General features: G+C 41.4%; 1 protein-coding gene across 1 annotated transcript in view; it reads left to right on the top strand.

The window, feature by feature from the left end:
- Positions 1–23,578, top strand: part of slc13a1 (solute carrier family 13 member 1) — a 71,828-nt gene that overhangs the window by 4,888 nt on the left and 43,362 nt on the right. The window contains 4 exon segments of the mRNA XM_041215644.1: positions 2,055–2,283; positions 3,173–3,330; positions 8,821–8,940; positions 9,443–9,450. Coding sequence (XP_041071578.1) covers positions 2,055–2,283; positions 3,173–3,330; positions 8,821–8,940; positions 9,443–9,450 — 515 coding nt within the window.

Genomic DNA, 23,578 nt, shown 5'->3' with positions numbered 1-23,578 from the left:
AATCATTTTAAAATCATAACAAAACTTGAATCAGCAGTACCCACAGATGATTGTGTTTGTGTGTCCAAGTGTAATTCCCATTTGATTGCATCACATAAATGGCATTTATATCAGATGTAGAAAATGAGGCCCGGTTGGAACACATATTTAGAAAGCTGCACAAGAAATTGCATAAGTTCACATACCTGCTTTTAACAACCAGCATTAAAGGTTTGAACCTGCACTTTAAAATCAAATTCAAAATTACCAAACCCATTGTTAAAGTACAGATATGAAAATAAAACATTCCAGTTCATGTCCATTTCAATCCAGAATGTGACAAGATTCAAGAGTACAACTCTAAAAGCATTCTTTTTCTAAAATATCTTTAACTTGCCAGAATACATGGTCTTCAAGTTGGAAAGATGAAGAAAATCTGAACCATAGTGACCTCCATCCTCCTGTGAGGGACCAACAAGTAACCAAATTTAAGTGGGTCAGGACAAACTGCATTAGCTTCTCCTTCACTTCAGACAGAACATTCCCAGGAGATGAGAGCCATCCTTCAATATGTACCTGAAAACTGACTAACATTCCAGTTGAGACAGGAAAGTTCACAATGAGACCTTGTGATTAGCACATGGCATTACTGAAGCTTTCATAGCAAATGCAGTATCTTGCAGGAAATATGTTTGTCATATGACACCATAACTAAGAATAATTAGCACAGCGAGAGGAAAAAGATTTTCAGTGATTCACTGGAACTAGGCCGCACGCTGCCCAACTATGCACTTTGTTTCAAAACTGCCATTTTCATGCAGTACTTTGGGTTTTAATTACATCTCAAATGTGTGATATAAACAGATTATATGGTTAAAAAGCCATATGATATTATTTATACTCACTCGCAGTGCTAATCATAAATCATAGGCCAACCTAGTGCTGAGCTGAAAATTCTGTAAGATGTGAAATTATTGGCACATTAAATAGCTAATTGTCTTCTTTGTTTCCATTCCCCTCCCATTCTCTTGGTGTACCTTTCTTCAATTTGTGTTATCTGAGAAAACATGTCTTTTGAAAATCCATGGCATTTCATTAATATTCACTTATGGAAACAAAAGGAAATTTAATTACTGCTGCCTATGAGTTTTTCAGTCAGCTAACTCGGATGATGTAGTGTAGTTGTCATACGTTCATGTACAACTTCCACAAGCCTACTGCAGCTGAAATTCAGCCTCAACACTAGAATGAACATCTGGGCTGGAATTTTTCCCTTGTCGGGTGGGCTCAGCAGGAGCAGGCAGGGGCAGTCAGGAAGCCGACCGCCACCGGCGATTGGTTCCGCTCCGCAATTTCACGTGGGCGGGCCAATTAAGGCCCGACATAAGTGGATTGTGAGCGGCAGCGCTCAGCACTACCCATGCGGACGGAGGGGAGGAAGGAGACCGGGCCTGGCACACAGTTCGCGCATGCGCGTGGAAGAGCACTTCAATCTCCCTGAGGCACGGAGCTACCTAAGGGAGATTGAAGCACTTTTTTAAAAAAATCAATGAAGACAGTAAAAATTTAAAAAACGTCCCCTCATGTGACCTTGTCACATGAGATGGGACATGTTTTTAATTCAAAAATAAAATTTTCAGTTAACGTTTATTTGTTTTAGGAAACCTCATCCTGCTCTTGGATGAGGTTTCCTAAAAAATGTAAAGGCCGCTTGGCATTTTTGCCTGCCTGCCAACCGTAAGGTTGGACAGGCAGCATAAATTTGACTTTAATGAGCTTGTTAATGGCCTTAACAGGCCTTTCAATTAACGGCGGGCTCGCAGCCGACTCCCGTGTGCGCCTGCCGAACAAAATATCGTGCGAGTGTGTGATGACATCAGGACACGTGCCCAATGTCATCGCGCCATATTACGCTGGGCCATGTTGGGCAAGGGCCCACACGCCAAATGTAAAATTCTGCCCCTGATGATTTGGAGTCAAAACACTCAGCCACTTGAACGACCACACTATCGCAGATAATCTGCTAAAAAGTCATGTTTGCATCAGAAGTCTCATTTATATTTCTTTTCATCCAGCTATTATGTTGAAGTGGACATTTGTGGAGACAAAATAGAATCTGATGAGGTAAACCTTTTTGTTATTAAAATGCTATTAAATTTAAAAATAATATCATGTACAATTCCTCACTTCTCTGAACTATCAGTGCAGCAACTTCAACAACAATATTTGTACAGTGCCTTTAACATAGGAAAATGGCCCAAGGAGCTTCACAGAAGTAATCAGACCAAATTGGGAAAGAAGGAAGTAAGTTTTAAGGAGCATTTTAGATGAGAAAATGAAGATGAAGAGGCGGAAAGGTTAGAGAGGGAACTCCAGAGACTTCAACCACCAATAGAGGTGAAGGAAGTAGGGAATGCATAAGTGGCCAAAGTTAGAGGAATGCAGAAATGTTGGAGTGTTGTAGGGTTGAGGAGGTAACAGGGAAAGGGAGGGACAAAGCCATGGAGGAGAATGCACACCACATGTGCCAGATGTACAGCTATTTTATGGAAATCACATTCCTGTCAAATTTTAATCCATAAATAACTAAAAAACAAAAATTCAGATACAACTTCATTAGCTATTACAGGTTACTAGATTTCACATGGCAAAGAACGGATCCTTATATTTAAAAGTTGCTTTGCCATTGGCCATGGGGAGGTGCTTGCACTGATGGTACTTAATACTGAAGACTTGTTCACCTGATGGTGACCTCTTGGTAAACATATTGAATTTGCTAACACCATCCACTGAAAAGACCAGCAGAACAATAAACCTCTAAGGCCAAAGTAAAAGCAATGAGAGAGACTTGTTAGGTAGTGGAGTCCCTTTGAACTATAGATCATTTCACTAATATGGGCTAAGGTTCACCATTTGATTTTTTTTGGTTCATAATAAATTTCAGCCTTTGCCACTGATGATGGCATGTCAGAAAAAGCAATTCCTCTTCCATTGCCAATTTTTATGTTTTAATTATTGGGAAATCAACCAGAAACACATACTGTATTTGGCTGGATGTTATTGCTATCCATAAGTGGCAAAATATTTACAATTTGGAATCATGGATTGTGATTTTAAAAGAGCAATGTCCATTCAAGAAAAACAGACTTTGATAGTAAGAACACATGTTACAATGCCCTACTCTGTTTGATAGGCTTCAAAAGAAGATGCTGTGAGCAAATACAGAAGTGAGAATGATCACAGTTTATGTAAAGGAATGTGTCTCTGCATTGCCTATTCTTCGACTATTGGAGGACTAACTACTATTACTGGCACTTCTACTAACCTCATTTTTGCTGAGCAGTTCAGCATGTGAGTAAATCACAGTGTTTCTAAATATTCTTAATTGTACTTTCCCAGCCAGTGTTGTTCCCTTCCATATTTTGCATCCTTTGCAATCAAATTCTATGATATTAGGTGAGTTGGCTTTTCCCCTTGGTTTAGCCAATCTTTGCTAGCTACAGAATGTTCTAAGTGAAAATTATTTGGTACAATATCAGAGAGAGCATGAAACCATTGAAATAAAATCATAATTTGTCATTAATTTTCACATACTTTACAATGTTATTTGGAGAGCTCCAAAGGCTGATGGGAAATGGAAATTAGATTCTTAACAAAGTTAGTTAGTTATGGAATCACAGAGTGGTTTCATTGCGACCCATCTTTCCTGCACTGGCTCGCCAAACAAACAATTTGCTTAGTGCCATTCCCTCCTGAACCTCTGCACTTTTTTTTCTTTTCAGATAATAATCTAATCCCCTCTTGAATGCCTCCATTGAATCTGCTTTCAACACACTATCAGATAGCGCATTCCAGATCTTAAGCAGTCACTGCATGAAACAGTCTTTCCTTATGTCTCCATTGCTTCTTTTGCCAATTACTTTAAACCTGTGCCCTCTCACTCTCAACCCTTCCACCAGTGGGAACAGTTGCTCCCTATCTACTCTCCAGACCAAAGTCTCATGACTTTGAAAACCTCTAGTAAATCTTCTCTCAACCTTCTCTTCTCCAAGGAAAAGATTCATAATTTCCCCAATCTATCCACATAACTGACGTTCCTCATCCCTACAATCCTGGACTAACATTAAGTAATTTTTTCTCCATATCTAACACATAATGTAAGTGGCCCATTAGCTACCTTGGGTGTAAAAAGTGGAAGAATTCCGATGTACCCTCTGCTTGAATGTTACACCATAAAAATTGATCATGTGAATGACTGAGAAATATTAATTGAAAATGGAATTAGGTATCAATGTATATCTAATCAGGGTTCCAGTGTAAAGGACATCACTGAGAGGGTACAGATATGTTGAAAGGATTAGTGGAACAGCCAGAAATTGTGGTCATGTGGAAACCAATGAGGAAGGGAAATGGTGGCGATGCTGCAGTCAGAGTTTCAGGGGCTTAGCAAGACATTTAAAAGCAGGATTTCAAAGGTAAAAATGTTTGGCTGGCTCCCAGTGTCATGCACTAGGGTATAGAGGAATAGCAGAATAAAGCAGGTTAACAAGTGGATGAAGAAATAGTGCAGGAGAGAGGGCTTCAGATTCCTGGGGCATTGTTACCAATTCCAGAGCAGGGGTGATCTGTATAAAGCGGATGGATGGCACATCAACAGAGCTGGGACTAATGCCCACACAGAAAGGTTAACTAGTTCCATGGTGGGGGGCGCTGGAGGGGTGATTAACTAATTTGTTAGGGGACACAACAAAACATTATGGGAAAAAAATGGTGCACAGAGGACAGGAAGAGGTAACTAAAATAAATAATCATTCATAAATAGGAGGGATCAGACATAAGGCAGATGTGAGACAGTCCAAGATGGGCTTGGAGTGTGGGTATGTAAATGCACTGAGCATGGTAAAAAGCTTGGTAAGGTGTTGACACATGTAACCACATGGGAGATGATAAAGTGACAATAACAGGGACCTGGTTCAAAGAAGGAGAAGATTGAGACTTAATATTCCTGGCTACAATATATTCATGAGACATAAGGAAGGAAAAAAAGCAGGAGTGAGGGAGGTGGATGGGTGTTCGTACTGATCAAGTAAACTTTTATAGCACTGAGGGGAATGATGAAGTTTAAGGTGTAAGGGGATGTCAGTGTTCCTTTGGAGTCTCACTTAGGTTCGGAGTCATTCTCTGGACATAACAGGAATGAGTGATAATGCCAAGTAATGTGTTAAAGCAACAATTTTATTGAACATTGGATACTTATAACAATAATAATGATAAAATGTCAATTATAATTGATAATATAAAAAGAGGAAGGAGCAAAAATTTAAAAAAATAAATTTATTAAAAGGAGAAAGCACTATATATATCAGAAGAAAAGGAGAAAGGTAAGTTTTTTTTAAAACATAAACAATAATCCCAAATTGGTCTGTTCCATAACAGCTCCCCAAAATGGATAACCCCAATTTAGTCTGTTCCACGATAGGACGCTAAACTGGTAAAAATTACCCTTGGTACATGCATTACCAAGTTTCTGAGTAACCTTACAGGGTGGACTGTTCAGCCAGTCACTCCGGTGTCCCTTCCTCTGTAGTCTTCAATGATTGACTAGTCCACTCCGGCTGCAGCCCCAAATCCTGGAAGCAATGTCTCTTTAAGCCAAATTTCTGGCTGTATTCCAGCCTTTCAACACTTAGTTCACATTTTCTCAAAACAATGACTCTGGAAAAACATGAATCCTTATCAATTCTCCTCACAGGCAATGCAAAGCTTTGCAGACTTCAGAATCCAAGTTGTTTATGCATATTTTGATGGTGTCTTCCCATCTGCCATCAATCAGGTTGTAGTCCATCAATCGAACTCCATCTCCTGTTGCACTCCATGTGAGGTCACTCCTGTCTTGGCATGTAGTTCAAAGGTCATTGGTGTCAAAATACAATAAGAAAGGACTTCTGATAAATAAAAAAAAACAATTGGTGGTCTAGCAGGAAAATAGAAATGTAGAACAAACAACAGCTGTGGATGGCCTGTATGGAAAACAGTCTTGCGAAGGCATATCATCACCGATTATTATTGATTAATTAATCAAAAAACAATCACAGCTAGGTTTAAATCAATGTCTACAAATTGTGTCCAGTTCTGGGCGCCACACTTTAGGAAGGATGTGAACGCATTGGAGAGAGTGCAGAAGAGTTTTACAAAAATGGTTCCAGGCATGAGAAACTTCAGTTATGAAGATAGATTTGAGAAGTTAGGACTGTTCTCCTTGGAGCGGAGAAGGCTAAGAGGAGACTTGATAGAGATGTTCAAAATCACAAGGGGGCTGGACTGAGTCGATAGGGAGAAACTGTTCCCACTCGTAAAAGGATCAAGAATGAGTGGGCGCAGATTTAAAATGATTTCCAAAAGCTTTTTCACACAGCGAGTGGTTCGGGTCTGAAATGCACTGCCTGGAAGTGTGGTGGAGGCAGGTTCAATCGAGGCATTCAAGAGGGCATGAGTTGATTATTTAAATAGAAACAATGTGCAGGGTTAGGGGAAAAGACAGGAGAATGGCACTGAATGATAATGCTTATTCAGAGAGCCAGTGCAGATACGATGGGCTGAATAGCCTCCTTTTGCACCATAACAGCTCTATGATTCTGGTGCTATGGTGGACTGTGGTGAATATACAAACAGGATAGAGTAGATTAAGAAACTCATCTGAAGAATTAAAATGAGCAATGACAGAATTGAATATTAAAAAAATTAAGCCATTTGTATAAATATTTCACAGCAAGCAGATAAAATAGGAAATCATGGAGTGGTTGAAAGCTCCTGAACATGGCATGATATAAATTGTCAAAAGAATGTCGAATGTATTAAAAGGATTTTTCTTTTCTGTGTTCCACAGTTGATAGAACCTATGGAACATACTCAGGTCCTGGATAACTGTGGGTTATTAAACCAAGCACAACTTTGAGATCATCTAATTTTTGTTTTGTTTTGTTTTCATCCAACTGAATTTCTATTTTTTTGAAAATGATGAAGGACTGGCGCAGATAGAATGTTTTTGCTGCAGAATCATAATTAAACAATGGCTTAAATCATGCAGGATCTATTATGAATAAATCTGAAAATATATATCTATAAATGTTTTAAATGTACTGTGGTAAATTTACACATTTCAGGAGACATGGTACATTCCAAATTATTTGATATTTGCAAGGGTATGCATTGAGGAAATGGTAGTCCAGCATACATAGGTCATTACTTGTTCAGAAGAGTTCATGGTCAGCTAGGAATAAAGGGCCATTATTGTTCATCGCACAACCACCCACAGACTTCTTTAGACTTTTCAGTGGCAACATATAGAACTTAGCGATTTCTTACAGCCCTCTAAATTGGATTTATGGTATGTGTAAACAGGGCAAGTAAAAGAGTGCTCTTTAACCAAACAGACTGAAGAGTTCTCACTGGACATGCAAGCCTAAATCAGGAAATATAAATTAGAATATTGAGTTCAATGCAAAACTACTCACAAAAAATATGAAATTTAGGGTTGAATTTTACGTTGATCAGACAGACACCTGCCCAACCCGATCGGGTGTGAAATCATGTGAGATGACATCAGGCGAGCGTCCCGATGTCATCTGGCAGTTGTGCGATATTTCGTGTCTGCCGACAATTAAGAGGGCAATTAAGCCCATAAACGACGCAATTATCTGTAATTTTTCATAGTTATGGGTGAATCAGCCAGGTGGGCTTTACATTTTTCATCAAACCTCATCCAAGGGCAGGATAAGGTTTCTGTTATTAAATAAAATAAAATAAAAATCTGTGGACAACATTTTGATCATTTATATGTTCAGGGGCCTGATTGTGATGCTTTTTTTTTCCTGATTTTCAAAACTTTATTTCATGGTTTTCAGGTCTGCAGCTCCCTGAGGCAGCTCTCTGCCTTCAGGGAGCTTTCTATCAGCACTCGCCCTCGCCCGTGTTGACATCATCGCCCACACTCCTCCCGCACCCACCCCAGCAGCACTGAGCTTTTAAGCTCGCACTTCATGCTGGCTGCCATTAATTGGGCAGCCAGCGTGAAATTGTGGTCAGAGGCCAATCACGGTTGGCAGTCCGTTTCCCAGCCAATTGCGCCCACCAGGCTGAAAACTCAGGCCTAAGAGAGGGAAAGGAAGATAAGATTAAGAGAAGAGAATAAAAGTAAAATGAAACTTTGTAATTTGTTTTCAATCTCCAACAACAATTAAATTTTGAAGGAATGAGACACGACACTAGTAAAATTAAAATTTCAAGGTCAGAAAGTTCACTCAGTTATAATTAAGACTTATTATGCTGTTAAAAGCTTACTTATACCTGAATGCATCAACTCTAACATTTTCTGCCACTTTTAGTGGGTATCTTAGTTTAATGGGTAAATAGCACAAATTCATGCCCTTCTTAAGTTTTAATTCTGAATCAATCAGCAACTTATTGCTGTATCAAACCTTGTGGAGGCCACAGCAAATCAGGCTGCAACTCCCTAATTTCTATATTTAACTGCATGTGTGCAGACACTGGAGGTTGCAGTCAGATTTACTCCAGAATAACTGTGAGCACTGAATGCCTCATTGTTATTCCCACTGTAAAATCCAGACCATTATTAGTGATAATATCTTCAAAAAATACTTTCTTTCTTTCATCATCCTTGGTGTTCCAAACTGGTCAGGATATTAAGAAAAATTTATATTTGCAAGGCAGATTTCACTAGAAATAGTCTAACCAAAAGAGTTAGCTGCATTAAGCACACATTTGTTCTGACTGAATAGCACTGATTGTTCTCACTTCCCAATTATGTCTTTTATTATTCAGGCGTTACCCGGATTGCCAATGTATAAACTTTGGGTCTTGGTTTGTGCTGGTGTTCCCCATCACTGTGATCATTCTGCTTTTGTCCTGGCTCTGGCTGCACGTGATTTACTTTAGCTTCAGGTAAGCAAACTGGTGTAAATTGCACAGTCAGTATTGCTGAAGTGCAATAAATACTTGTGTTCATTAAATTGCGAAAGGATCATTTTCTATCCGCAGGTGTAGTGACAATTGCTGTTATCTGAATAATTTTCACTCAAAGACCTTTTTATTCCTCTGTGGATTCTATATTTTGCTATACTTAGGACCCAAATTATATCTACCTCCTATTAAAACATTTTCATTCTTTTTAATATCAATGTAATCTCAAACAAGCAGCTCAATGAAGGAGTACCATTTATTCTGGTTGGAATGTTTGCAAGAGTTAACTGTGTATCAGCACCAAGATCTGCCCCGAGTGCTGCTTTGAGTGGAATGTGTGTCATGCTGGGACTTCGGTGAGCGAGGGAGTTAGGTGAGGCAGGTGCTCCTTTATCATTCTATCTTTACAGCCCCCCCATAGTTGGCTCTTACTTTGGTACAGCAGAAGAAGCTGATTGATGAGCACTTCGTAAGTTAAGAATAGTTTTCAAAGTACACTATGAAATGTTAGCTTGGCTAAGAGGAATGCACATCCTGTGTAATGTGAGAAGTCATGGACACACTGTATGTCCTAGGTGAACATATCTGCAGGAAGTGTCACCAACTGCAGAAGCTCGAGCTCTGTATCTCAGAACTCGATTCACTGTGGTGCATCAGTGAAACAGAGATATTATGTTTAGGGAGGCAGTTACACCACAGGTTAGGGGTATACAGGCAGAGAATGAATGGGTGACTGGCAAGCAGTCTAAGAGAACCAGACAGGTAGTGCAGGAGTCCCTGGAGTCGATTTGCTTGCTAGTTGGTTGTCCATTCTGGATACTGGTGAGAGGATGGTTCCTCAGGGGAGTGCTACCAGAGCCAAGTCCGTAGCATCATGGATGTTTCAGCTGCACAGAAGGGGAGGAAGAAGTGTGGAAAAGGAACAGTGATAGGGGATTTGATAGCCAGGGGATCAGACAGGCATTTCTGCAGCAGTAAACATGACTCCAGAATGATATGTTGCCTCCCTGGTGCAGGGTCAAGGATGTCACGGAGCAGCTGCAGGACATTGTTCTGGGAGAGGGTGAACAGCCAGAGGTCATGGTCCACATTGGTACCAGTGACATGAGTAGGAAGAGGGATGAGGTCCTGAAAGCAAGTTTTAGGAAATTAGGATGGAAATTAAAAAGCAGGATCTCAAAAGCAGTAATCTTAGGCTTACTCCCAGTGCCACATAGTGGTGAGCATAAGAATAGGAGGAGTGAACGATTGAACACGTGGCTGGAGAATTGGTGTAAGAAGGAGGGCATAAGATCCCTCAGGCATTGGGACCAGTTCTGGGGCAGGTGGGCTGTGTGCAGGATGATGGGTGACACCTTATCAGGACTGGACTAATATCCTTGCAGGGAGATTTGCTAGTGCTGTTGGGTGGGTTCAAACTAGCTTGTCAGGGGGATGGGCACCTGAGAGGAAGCTCTAATTGGAAGGAAGTAAAGCTGGTAACAGGAAGTAGAAAAGTAACAAGCGAATTTAGAAGGCAGGCAAAATGAAGGTAAGCATCAGCTAGGTTTAAGATGTGGAATAATGTTAAAAATATAAAATTAAGGGCACTCTATCTGAATGCACACAGAATTTGCAACAAGGTAGATGATTTAAAGACACAAATCGTGGTAAATGGGTATGATATAATTACCATTACGGTAATTTAGAAAGGACAGGCAAAAAGGAAAAGGAAAAGGAGTTGCACTTGGCAATAAGGGATGTGATCAGTACATTAGTAAGGGAGGATCTCAGATTGGAAGAACAAAATGTGGAATCTGTTTGGGTGAAGCTAAGAAACAGCAAGGGCAGCAAACGTTGGTAGGAGTTGCCTGTAGGTCACCAAACAGTAGTGGTAGTGTGGAGCATGGTATTAGTCAGGAGATTAGAGAATCATGTAGCATGGGTAAACATGGGTGACTTCAATCTGCACGTAGACTGGGTAAATCTAATGAGTACTAATGCTGTGGAGAGCAAGTTTCTGGAGAGTGTTAGGGATGGTTTTCTAGAGTAGCATGTAGAGGAACTAACTAGAGAACAGGCAATTTTAGATCTAGTACTGTGTAACGAGAAAGAAAATTTAGGGATGAGTGACCATAATATGATAGAATTTTATACTCTGTTTGAAAGTGAGATAGTTCAACTTGAAGCCAGGGTGTTGAATTTGAACAAAATAAATTATGTAAGTATGAAGGGCAAATTGGCTGAGGTGAATTGGGAAAATATATTAAAAGGTATGATGGTACATAGGCATTGGATAGTCTTTAAAGAATTATTACATAGTTTACAGTAATTATACACACCATCAAGGCACAAAAATCAAAAAAAGAAAAGTCAGCCAACCATGGCTAGCTAAGTAAGTTAGGATTGTTTGTGATTAAAAGACAAGGCCTATAAAGTTACCAGAAATAGTAGTAAACTTGAGGATTTGGAACATTTTAGAATGCAGCAAAGGAGGACCAAGAAACTGATAAAGAGAGGGAGGATAGAATATGAATGTAAGCTAGCAAAAAATGAAAACGGACTGTAAAAGCTTCTATAGGTATGTTAGAAGGAAACGTTTAACTAAGGCAAATGTGGGTCCATTACAGGCAGAGTCAGGAGAATTCATAATGGGGAATAGAGAAATGGCAGAGAAGCTAAATGATTGGGCATAGTCAACATGGATTTATGAAAGGGAAATCATGTTTGACAAACCTGTTGGAGTTTTTTGAGGATGTTGTTAACATAATAGATAAAGTTGGTGGACATAATGCACTTGGATTTTTAGAAGGCTTCAATAAAGTCCCCACAGGAGGTTGGTTAGCAAAGTGAAAGCACATGGGATATGAGGTAATATACGGCATGGATTAAGGATTGGTTAACAGGCAGAAAACAGTGAGGAGGAATAATCATTTTTCATTCTCGTGTGGGGTAAGGGCCCCAACTGCTCACAAAATATATCAATGAGTATTGCTGAAAACAGAGACATGTCTAAGCTTTTTGTCTTGCTCTCATCAGGACACTCGCAAGAATACCAATATAAGAGGAAGACAACAAGTTATACTGTATGTGAAAAGAATGCTGATTGGTTGGCAAGTGGTATTGCCATGGAGAATGCACCACTGATGGTGACTGACAGTTAACTGCCAAACATTATTTGAAATTTAAATCAAGCAGCTTAACCCTGATTGGTTATGGCATTGCCCTGAGGAATGAGTCAGTGAATGGCTGCCACTTATTTTATTTAGCTGAAACAGGCACAATGTATGTACATATATTAATACATGGAGCTCTATTCTTTGCAGACAGAAAGTACATACATTGCACCTGTTTCAGCTGTAAATTAAGTGACAGCCATTCGCTGACTCATTCCTCAGGGTCAAGCTGCCTGATTTAAATTTCAAACGATGCTCAGCAATGCTTTGGATGTGGGGACCAAATGTAATATTTCCAAGTTCGTGGATGACACTAAGCTAGGTGGGAATATGTGTTCTGAGGAAGATGCAAAGGAGCTTCAAGGGGATTTGGACAGACTTATTGAGTGGGCTAGAACATAGCAGATGGAATATAAAATGGAAAAATGTGAGGTTATCCACTTTGGCAGAAGGAACAGATGTACAGAGTATTTCTTAAATTGTGAGAGATTAGAAAGTGTAGATGTACAAAGGGACCTTGATAAGTCACTGAAAGCTAAAATATAGGTGCAGCAAGCAATTAGGAAGGCAAATGGTGTGTTAGCTTTCATCGCAAGAGGATTTGAGTACAGGAGTAGTGAAGTCTTGCTTCAATTGTATAGAACCTTGGTTAGACTGCACCTGGAATTCTGAGTGCCATTTTGGCCCCCTTACCTTAGGATGAATATTATTACCATATGGGGAGTGCAGTGAAGGCTCACCAGACTTGTTCTGGGGATGGCGGGACTGTCCTACGAAGAGAGATTGAGGAAGCTGGGTCTGTATTCTCTATAACTTCAAAGAATGAGAGATGATTTCATTGAAACCTACAAAATACTTAAAGGGATAAACAGAGTGGATGCAAGTAAAAGGTTTCCCCTGGTGGGTGGGGGTCTAGAACCAGGGGACAAAAATGGGGAAGCCATTTAGGACTGAGATGAGAAGAATTTTTTTTTACGCAGACCGTTGTGAATCTTTGGAATCTTCTACCCCAGAGGGCTGTGGAAGCTGTTATTGAGTATGTTTAAAGCAGAGACTGATAGATTTCTAAATACCAATTATATAAAGGGATACAGGGATAGTGTGGGAAAAAGGCATTAAAGTGGATGGTCAGACATGATTGTCTTGAATTTTTAGGCCAGCATTTATTACCCATCCCTAATTGCTCTTGTTCAGAGGGCATTTAAGAGCCAACCACATTGCTGTGGGTCTGGAGTCACGTGTAGACCAGACCAGGTAAGGACAACAGATTTCCTCCCCTAAAGGACATTAGTGAACCAAATGGATTTTTATAACAATCGGCAATGTTTTCATGGGGCAGAATATTGAGCTTGGTGGGTGGGTGGGTGCGTGCCTGACCAGGCCGAGCATAAAATGACGCTTGATGACGTCGGGCAAGTTGACAATTAAAAGGCCTGTTAAGGCCATTAAAAAGGCAATTAATTTCAAATTTATGCTGCCCACAGGCGGGATGAGGTTTCCTAAAGCAAGTAAAAATAAAATAAAAATTTTGCACTTGAATTAAAAACATGTCAAAGTCACATGAGGAGACATGTTTTATGACATTTTTATTTTGTTCATTAAATGTTGTTAAACAGTGCTTCATCCCCCTGAGGCAGCTCTGTCTTTTGTGTACATGTGCGAAGTTCACATTGCTCAATGCAGCAGAGCCCATTCACTCACCCGTTGCAATCTTTATCAGTACTCCAGCCTAAATTTCATATCCTCCATCTCATCCTCACCCATTTCCCACGGCTGCAAGTCTGACACCCACAAGTCACAGCATTCACATACTTCCAGCTATGACAGGCACATCACACAAACATGTTGCAATATGTTCACTGATGCTCTGTCATCCCTCTTGCAGCACAAGATGGACACATAACAGGAGGGACCAGCAGAGATCCAGCGGCAGATAGGCATGGCTACAATGCCTGAGCCCCTTGAAGAAGATGGTGCTCCAAGTTATTGGTATAGCCGTCACTGAGACCGTGGCAACTGGCAGTACTGAAGCAATCTAGTATGACAGTCAGCTTCTGCCTTATTTGGCTTCTGAAGTTCCACTTCACCTTCATCTGGTATGAAGCACAAACTGCAGATCATATGACCATGCACTGCTTGGTTACTTCCCACTCTGCCTTTCCTCAGCCTTATTTTCCCTTCTGCATTTATGCTTTCAGATCTCCAAGCACTGCTGCCTGGTCAGACACAGTGAGGTGAGTGGCAGAAAAAAGAGTAAATGTCTGATGAAAAAATGACATTACTAGATCTGACACTTGCAGACACCAGCTCAGCTACTGGCACTGTACGTACCTTAGGAGGTTGTAGTAATTATAATTTTATTTAGAGTGTTAAGGAAGATCACATGATCTGTAGTAACCAATAGGAGAGTAGTGCGGGCTACCTCAGGAGAGTAGTGTAGAGATAGAGTTTGAGTTGAAAGCACACATGTAGTAATTGCTGAGTAGCTTGTGAATAAACTTAAAGTTTCCACCCAAGAAATATTTGCAGATCAACTCTATCAATAGTACCAACTTGGCCACCATTCACAACAGACTGGTGACGAGGATAAAACAGAAGAAATCAAGTTGAAAAGAAATCAGCACTGTACCTCGCCCAGTGATTGTAAGTAAAACGCTCTGTTAGAATTGAAGAGGTTATCCTCTCAAAACGCCACAATTCGGGAGAATTGATCCTTTGATCCAGCCACAGATGATTGGTCTCATTACACAGAACACCTCATGTCCTTTTTTTAAGCGAACAAGATTACAGGGGAAGAGAACAGGCGAGCAATCTTCTTAAATACATGTGGAAATAAAACCTACAGTTTGATTCAAAGTTTGACAGCACCAACTGTACCAGATTTGAAAAATCATGATGAATTGGTGGACTTCATGAAGGCTCATTATCAATCAAAGCTCTCAGTAATGATGCAAAGGTTCAAGTTTAATTTGAAAATAAGCCCTGGGTGAGACAGTTACATGCTACATGGCAAATTTGAAGCAGCTAATGGAACATTGTGAGTTCAGTACGTCTCTAAAGGACATGCTCAGAGATCGTTTAGTGTGTGGTATGAATGAGGACACTATTCAGAAAAGATTATTGTCCGAAGTGATTTTGGGAAGGCGCTAGAGATAGCGCTGGCCATGGAAAGCACAGTAAGAGATTCAAAAGCAATCCAGTTGCACATTGGGCAGGAAACCCCAGCCAAAAAGTACACAAAAACGCAAGACTCTGCCAAGAATGGGAAACGGCCCCCATTAGTCAAAGACAAAAGAAAAATAACTTAGAGCAAAATCAAAGAATAATTTTAATAGAGGTGGAAACAATCAGTCTTTTAGTGATTGGCAGTTTAAAAAAATCGAACGCTACTATTTTCATAGAAATGGACATATGATGAGGCAATACAAGGAAAGATGCAAGCAGGCTTGTAAATAAAAGAAGAAGCTCAATGAAATCTATACTGTAGAAGAGCTGGAAACAACAAATTCAGACATTTACTTGTTTAATCTGAAAGTTGGAAAGACAGAACCAATATTTGTCACAATGAAAGTAAATTAGAAGTGGACACCGGAGCTTCCACTACAGTAATTGGGGAACACACTTTCAGATATCTGAATAATGGTGGACATCAATTAAGTTTAGAAGAAACAGCTGCCAAACTAAAAACGTACATGGGAGAAGACATTCAAGTAAAAAGCATAAGCAGAATAACTGTCCATTATGGAAGCCAAGCAGCAAAGCTACCCTTGATAGTGATAGCAGGTGAGGGGCCAAGCATCCTGGGGAAAACCTGGTTAAAGGAGATTAAGTTAGAATGGTCTGAAATTTTCCAGTTGAGAGCAAGTGGGTTACCAGAATTACTTTGAAAGTACGTCACAGTCTTCAAGGAAGAACTTGGGAAAAACCAGGGCTGCAGGCAAAAATTCATGTGGATTCAGAAGCAATCCCTTGGGTTCATGAAGGGGAGACCAGTACCATACGCACAGTGAGAAAAAGTCGACATTGGACTGAACAGACTGGGGAAACTGGGCACTATACAACCTGTGCAGTTCTCTGAAAGGGCAGCGCCAATAGTCCCCGTCCTTAAACCAGACCAAATCGTCCGAATTTGATGAAGACTATGGGCTGAATTTTCCGTCCGTCGGGTGGGTGGGCCTGATCCAATCGTGGGTGGGCATGGAGCCGATCGCCACCATTTTATGTGGATGGGCCAATTAAGGCCTGCCCAGCATGACGTCTGCCAGGAAGTGCTATTCACTTCCTGCGCGGATGGGGGGAATCCCTAAAATCGAGAGTGCGCTCTTTCACGCACACACACACGCATGAAAGAGCGCACTTATCTCCCTGAGGCTAAGTGCAGCCTCAGGTAGATCGCCTTGACTTTTAAAAATAGTAAAAATAGAGAAAAGAAAAGTCCCTTACATATCCCCTCATGTGACAATGTCACATGAGTTGGGACATGTTCATAATTTCCATAACAACTTTATTACAATTTTTAAAACCCTACATGAAACCTCATCCTGCTGCTGAATGAGGTTTCATGTTTTCTCTAGTTGTCATCAGGGCTCCTGGCCTGCCCACCAACCTTAAGGTTGGACGGGCAGGTCCTTTAATTACTTAATTGATCCTGTCAAAGGCCTCAATTGGCCATTGACAGGTCAGCAGGCCCGCAGCTGGTTTTGCTGTGTCCCCGCCTTCCTGAAAATTTAAATGGGGCGAGGTAACATCAGGATTCTGACCAACGTCATCCTGCGTCATTTTACCTGTCGGCGAGCAGGCTCCACCCCCGCTCGCAGATGGTAAAACCCTGCCCTATAAATTGACGGTTAATAAAGTAGCAAAGCTGGACAGACACCTCATTCCACAAATTGAAGACCTGTATGCCAAACTGACAGGTGGAACCACCTACACAAAGCTTGATATGAGTCATCATATCAACAACTAGAGTTAGATAATGCCTCCTGGGAATTTGTCACAAGTAATACCCACAAAGGGTTGTACCAATATACACTATTTCCTCTCGGCGTCTCCTTGGCTTGCACCATCTTTCACAGAACAATGGAAAGCTTAATGCAGGGACTGCCCCAGGTTGTAGTCTATTTAAACAATGTATTGGTGGCAGGATTCACCAAAGAAGAGCATTTGGCAAACTTAGAAGTCTTAAGATCTATCTTGCAAGCTGGAGTGCGTTTAAAAAAAGAAAATGCATGTTCCAAGCGAGGGTGGTAATCTATTTGAGTCACCGGGTAGATTCACAGGGCCTCCACCAGATTGAGGAAAAAGTGAGAGCCGTAAGAGAGGCACCTGCACCAAAGAACGCTTCAGAGCTCAAATCATTCCTAGGAATGATCAACTATTATGAGTAGTTCTTACCCAATTTGTTTACAGTGCTGACCCCCCTGCATTCTCTACTCAAAAAGAACTGTTGGTCTTGGGAGGCGCCCCAGAAAGAAGCTTTCATAAAGGTGAAACAATTGTTGCACTCGTCCAATCTATTGACACATTATGACCAGACGAAAGGATTGGTGCTGACATTGATGTACCTCCCTACAGAGTGGGAGTAGTGCTATCTCATCAGATGGACGATGGCACGGAACAACCTATAGGTTACGTATCAAAGACACTCACCACAATGGAAAAGCGATTCTCGCAGATAGAAAAAGGCCTGACCATCAACTTTGGTGTCAAGAAATTTCACCAGTACGTACACAGCTGCCATTTTACAATCAGTTCAGATCATAAACTATTGCTAGGATTCTTCATTGAGGACAAGGCTATACCACCCACAGCCTCAGCAAGAATACAACGGTGGGCTTTAATCCTGGCAGCATACAAATATACTTTCATACATAGGCCTGGCAATCAAATCACAAATGGCAGTGCTGTTAGTCATTTGCCCTTACAAGAAAATAATGAGCAAGTTCCAGTTCCACAGAACTTGTTTTATTGTTAAATTTCTTAGATTCCTCACCAGCATGCATTCAACAGATCAAAGAGGGAGACGGTGCCATAGTCGTATTATGAGACTCTGGGTAATGCTCTGGGGACCCAGGTTCGAATCCCATTACAGCAGATGGGGAAATTTGAATTCAATAAAAATCTGGAATTAAAAAGTCTGATGATAACCGCAAAATTGTCAATTGTTTCACTAATGCCCTTTAGGGAAGGAAATCTGCCATCCTTACCTGGTCTGCCCTACATGTGACTACAGACCCACGGCAATGTGGTTGACTCTTAGATGCCCTCTGAACAAGGGAAATTGGGGATAGGCAATAAATGCTGGCCTAGCCAGTGATGCCCACATCCCAGGGATGAATAATAAAAAAAGACAGGAAAAGTCAGGAACCAGTCTTACCTCAAGTACGAGAACAAGTATTACATGATTGCTCACAGGAACCAGTTATCTGACAAAATGAAACCATACTTCAACGGAAGGTATGAAATAACCAGCCAGGAAGGTATCTTTTTTTGGGGAGCACAAGTGATAGTACCTCCAAAGGAAGAGGAGCCACTTTTAATTGAACTATACAGCGCACATCCAGGAATTTCCCGAATGAAGACTATAGCACGCAGCTATCTATGGTGGCCGGGATTGATGGTGAAACAGAAAGTTTAGTGAAGAATTGTGCGCACAATTGTCAGCAATTCAAAAGTTGCCATTGACAGCTCCGTTATACACTTGGGAGTGGCCAGGTAGACCCTGGGTGTGGTCACACATTGACTGTGTAGGACCTTTCTTAGGAATAACATTTCTACTCATTGTCGATGCCCATTCAAAATGGCTGGACATATATGAATTGATGTAGGGATGTTTTAGGGGAACCAGAGTCTGATAAATCTTCTTGCACAGCCTGTCCAGAATGATGGTATTCTGGACTGATGGTGTTGCCTCCTTCCTTCCCCTTCCTCCTCCTCTTCTTCCTCCCAAACTGTCTAGACTTTGGACACACACTCTGATGAGTGCAGGAGGGCTCCATCTGAGCAGTCTAGACAGCAGAACCATTGTTTTAGAGTGCCAATGGTTTGCTCCATGATGTTCCTGGTTGTAGCATGGCTTCCGTTAAACGCACACTGTCCAGAGGTGGTCAGTGCCTAAGGAATATCATAAGTCATATGTCTAGCAGGTAGCTCTTATCACCAAGCAGCCATCCTCTGGTTCAACATGGTGTTTTGAATATAACAGGAACAGTTGACTGGCACAGAGCTGAAGCATCGTAGCTGCTGTCAAGCTAGCAGGTGTTCACCAGCATGATGCTCTGTGCATGGTTTCACATCAACTGTCCATTAAAAAATTTGAACCCTTTGTGGTTGTGGTTCTGGTACGTCTCCTTATGTGGTGCCTGCACAGCCACACGCTTGAAGTCAACGGTTCCCTGCACCACTGTGAATCCTACTACCCTGGAAAACCCATGTGCCCAATTCTCCAGCTCCTCTCTGCTTAGAGAGATGAGAATGAAGTCTTCTCTCTTTGTGCACAGGACATTGGTGACTTCCTTAGTATAGCAAAGCATGGTGAACTCAGAAATGTTAGTGATGTGGCTGGCTCTAACTTGGGAAGTATCCTTGAAGTTGAGGACGATAGTGACTTTGTTGGCCTCTGTCCTCACCCTGCAGCTATAAGTCCTGTTGAAGAAAGTGGCACAGTTCTGTCAACATCTTTTTGGTGAATCATAGGCACCTCAGTCGCTACTCTTGGCTGAGGGGGTACAGGAAGACTGAAAGAGCAGTAGTGATGGGTGATTTGATAGTTAGGGAATAGTTAGGTGTTTCTGCAGTCGCAGATGTGTTTGCAGGATGGCATGTTTGCCTCCCTGGTGCCAGGATTAAGGTTGTCATCGAGTAGCTGCACAGCACTCCGTGGGGGAAGACTGAACAGCCAGCAGTCATGGTCCACATGGGTACTGACGACATAGACAGAAAGAGGGATGTGGTCCTGCAGTCAGAATTTAGCAATGCCTGGAATGCACTGCCTCAGAGTGTGGTGGAGGCAGGTTCAATCGAGCCATTGTAAAGTGAATTAGACTTAAGTTTCTTTTCAAATACCAATGTGCAGGGTTACAGGGAGAAGGAAGGAGAATGGCACTAGGTGAAATTCTCACTTGGAGAGCTGATGCAGACACAATGGGCTGAATGGCCTCCTCCTGTACTGTAACAATTCTGTGATTCTGAGGTAAAAATAATCTCTGAATATCCCAGGCAGTTATGATCTCTGTTGAGAGATCGACTCCTTCTCCGCGCAGCTTCTCCTCGGCACTGCTCTTGCTCCATCTCCCTGTTGTGCTGCAGTCAGGCAGGATTCCAACCACAGCCCTAAGAGTGAGAGCAGGCATTGTGCTCAGAAACCTACACAAACTCCAAGCAAAGGTCCAAAACCACTCCCTCCTGACACAATCGGATTGTGTGAAATCCCTCAACAGTGCAGCACACAATTCTCTCACTACTTCTGCAGCAGCAGAAGTAAAAACATCTGAAAGTTGCATAATACTTTTTGAACAGTATGTGCAGCTGAATGCATGCTCAACTGTGAGTGTTTAACAGAGGGCGTTAACAGGACCTGCAAGGTTCAATGTGGCAGGTCAGGTGCCAAATCAGCATTAATTTCTGGTTTGACCTCATAATCTACTGGCTCTATGTGCTTCCAGGGGAGCCAGGATACACCTGCATCATCACCCTTCTAAGCATGGTGACCGGGGGTGCTGTGCCAGAAGCAAACCAGCAGCATTTTATCAATGCTGGATTCCCCTATGGCTGAAACCAATGATGCTACAGAAGCGATTTTGGTAACCATTATCTTTAACCTCAGACCATTGAATCAATCAAATATTCAACCACTGCATCTTGCATTTCTCTGGGGCAGAGTGATGTCTCAAAGTGTTTTACAGAGTAGATACAAAGCAAGAGGTGAGAGTGATGAAGAGTTGTGGATATTTAAAAGTTCCTTAATACCGGATGTAACACATTTTCAACACTTCTGTTTCTCATTTGTTTATTTCTGTACAGAAATCCACCTTTTCCATTTTCTTTGATTTGCGCTACATTTCCGTTTGAGTTTTGTTTTCATATCTTCTCAAATCCAACTAAATCCATTGGAGGAGAAATTAGGCTTGGCAGCATTTCAGCTACAAGAGCCTTTAAAGTTCCAGAATAGCATCCGTGGTTTACACACTTTTGACATGAAGTGCACTGGACCCCAGGCTGGTAATGAGGTTAGCGGTCACCAGATTTATGCAGAGCAGGTGGATCATGACATCAGTCAGCAAACAACACTGATCTGACATGCAGCAGGAGGTCATTTCCACTCAGGTAACTGGGAACAATTCTCTAACCTGAACCTCAGTGAAACCCATGATTGTGATTCCTGCACTTCACTAAGGAGGTCCTGACTGAAATCTGCTGACTGCTGCAGGCACACTACAACCTCAGAGCTGGGCAAGGACCAGTGACTGTGAAGGTAACTATGGCTATGAACATTTAGGCACCTGGTTCTTTCTAGTCTAATGCTGGAAATGTTCATAACATCTTGCAGTTTGCAGTGCAAAGCTGTGTAAGGAAAATCACTGAGAGTCCCAATGCAGCGATACAGAGAGAAGTAGGTGGAGCAAGCACAAAGGTTTGCAACAATTGCAGACTTACCCATGACGCAGGGTGCTATTGACTGCACACTGATAGGATTATGAGGTTTAGAAGATTGATACATTTTGTGACTGTGACTTTAATTTAAGTTAAAATAGAGGTGATGTTCTGAAGTCTGCCTGACAGCAAGCATGTGTGGTTTGATTGCTAGAGTCTAAAGGGGGCCCAGATTGTTTCACTGGGCAGAAGATGCAAGATAAATTTATACTTGGAGACAATGGCAGCAGCCTGTTTTAGCAGTGACTAGACTGTGAGTCTCCAAAGTCCCAGAAAAGTGTTGACAATGTCAGCTTGCAAACAGTTGTCCATTTAAACTGTCCATTTACTTCCAAGTTAAAAGAGAATTGGGATATCAAAGATAGATAATCAGATTTTCTATCTGAATACAGGGTCAATGTGATGGATGTTGCCATGAAGATAGGATTTGAGAGGGGAAGGATCTAAAATATGAGAAGGCAGACAAGATTAATTTGCCAGAGTCCAGAGAGAAAAAGTAGCTAAAGGCTAAAAGTTTATGTGGTTCACTGCACAGGAATGTGGGTGGCAGCTTGGGCTCAGATTGAAAGCACCAAATTTATGAGGAGTTAAAATGAGGATGGAAAATTTGCCTAGTTTTAGCTAGAGGAAGAAGTCTTTAGCCAAATTTGCACCATGAAAGACATTTCTGGAGTTGAAACTTTCTATGGAAAGTAAGCTAAGATTCATTTAGGGATAATTCTGGGAGAATTGAATGTTTACTTAAAAGACAGTATAAAGCATACCTATGAAGTGTATTTTTTCAGCCATGCTGATAGTAAAAAAGTTCTTTTCTGTGGTTTAAAGTACAAGTTCCCTATAAAAATAATGTTTAGTTGATGGTGCTTTTAGTCTTGTGTTACAGTTAAAGTCTTCAAATGTGAAATCTTGTCTTTTTTTAGCTATTAAAAGGAAATCTGAACTTCTAGTTAAAAGGTTGTCAGTCTCTATGGAAATCGTCACAATGCATATTTCTTTGCACGCACCTCATGCCTGCTCTGCCATGTACCTGAACTGAAAGGATTCAACTCACTCGAAGTCCAGCTGATGTGTGATCATTGACTGTGAATCATGCAGGTCAATGCCCGGTATCCTGATAGCAATCACAATGCATTCATTCTGCGGCAGTCTTCTGTTCCAGCTGTATTTTAACTACCACAACAAACCAAAGGGTGGCTACTGGGTGACAAGGGCAATTGGCTGGTGGCATGGCTCATGACTGAGTCCACAACTCTCACTCATGCAGCAGGCAAACACTGAGAGCCAGGTCATTGGTGTTCTGAAGCAATGGTTTGTTGCCTGGACCACTCTGCAGAAGCCCTGCAATACTTGGCTGAGCAAATCTTAAAATTTGTGGTGGCCTGTTGCACTTTTTAAAACCTTTATGATCATGAGACAACAGCCCTTGCCACTACAGAGGAGCATAAGGAGGAGGAGGTGGAGAATGAAGAGACTAAGGAGGGGATGTCATGAAAGAAAAGGAAGGGGAAGGAAGGCAGCAACCTAGACTGATCCTTTTGGTCTGTATGTGAACAAATAATTCAAGGGAGATGTCAGTAACCTCAATTCCAATTGCCCATTCTCCAACAGCGTGTTATGCACCTCTGGTACTGACAATCACATCGTTCCCTTCTAATCCAAATTTAGACACTAAATTGTGTTATATTCTATTAACAATAAACTAATCACCCTTGTGCATCTCTTTTAGTGCCTAGCTCTTCCATGTGCCTTGGTCTGCCCTGGTGCTCCTGCACAGTGCTGTTACAGTGGCTGCAGCATGGCTAGTGGAAGGTTTC

The sequence above is a fragment of the Carcharodon carcharias genome, chromosome 21 (assembly GCF_017639515.1).
Source record: "Carcharodon carcharias isolate sCarCar2 chromosome 21, sCarCar2.pri, whole genome shotgun sequence".
NCBI classification, from domain to species: Eukaryota; Metazoa; Chordata; class Chondrichthyes; order Lamniformes; family Lamnidae; genus Carcharodon; species Carcharodon carcharias.
Note: the sequence above shows the minus strand (reverse complement) of the source record. Positions and strands in the feature narration are given on the sequence as shown.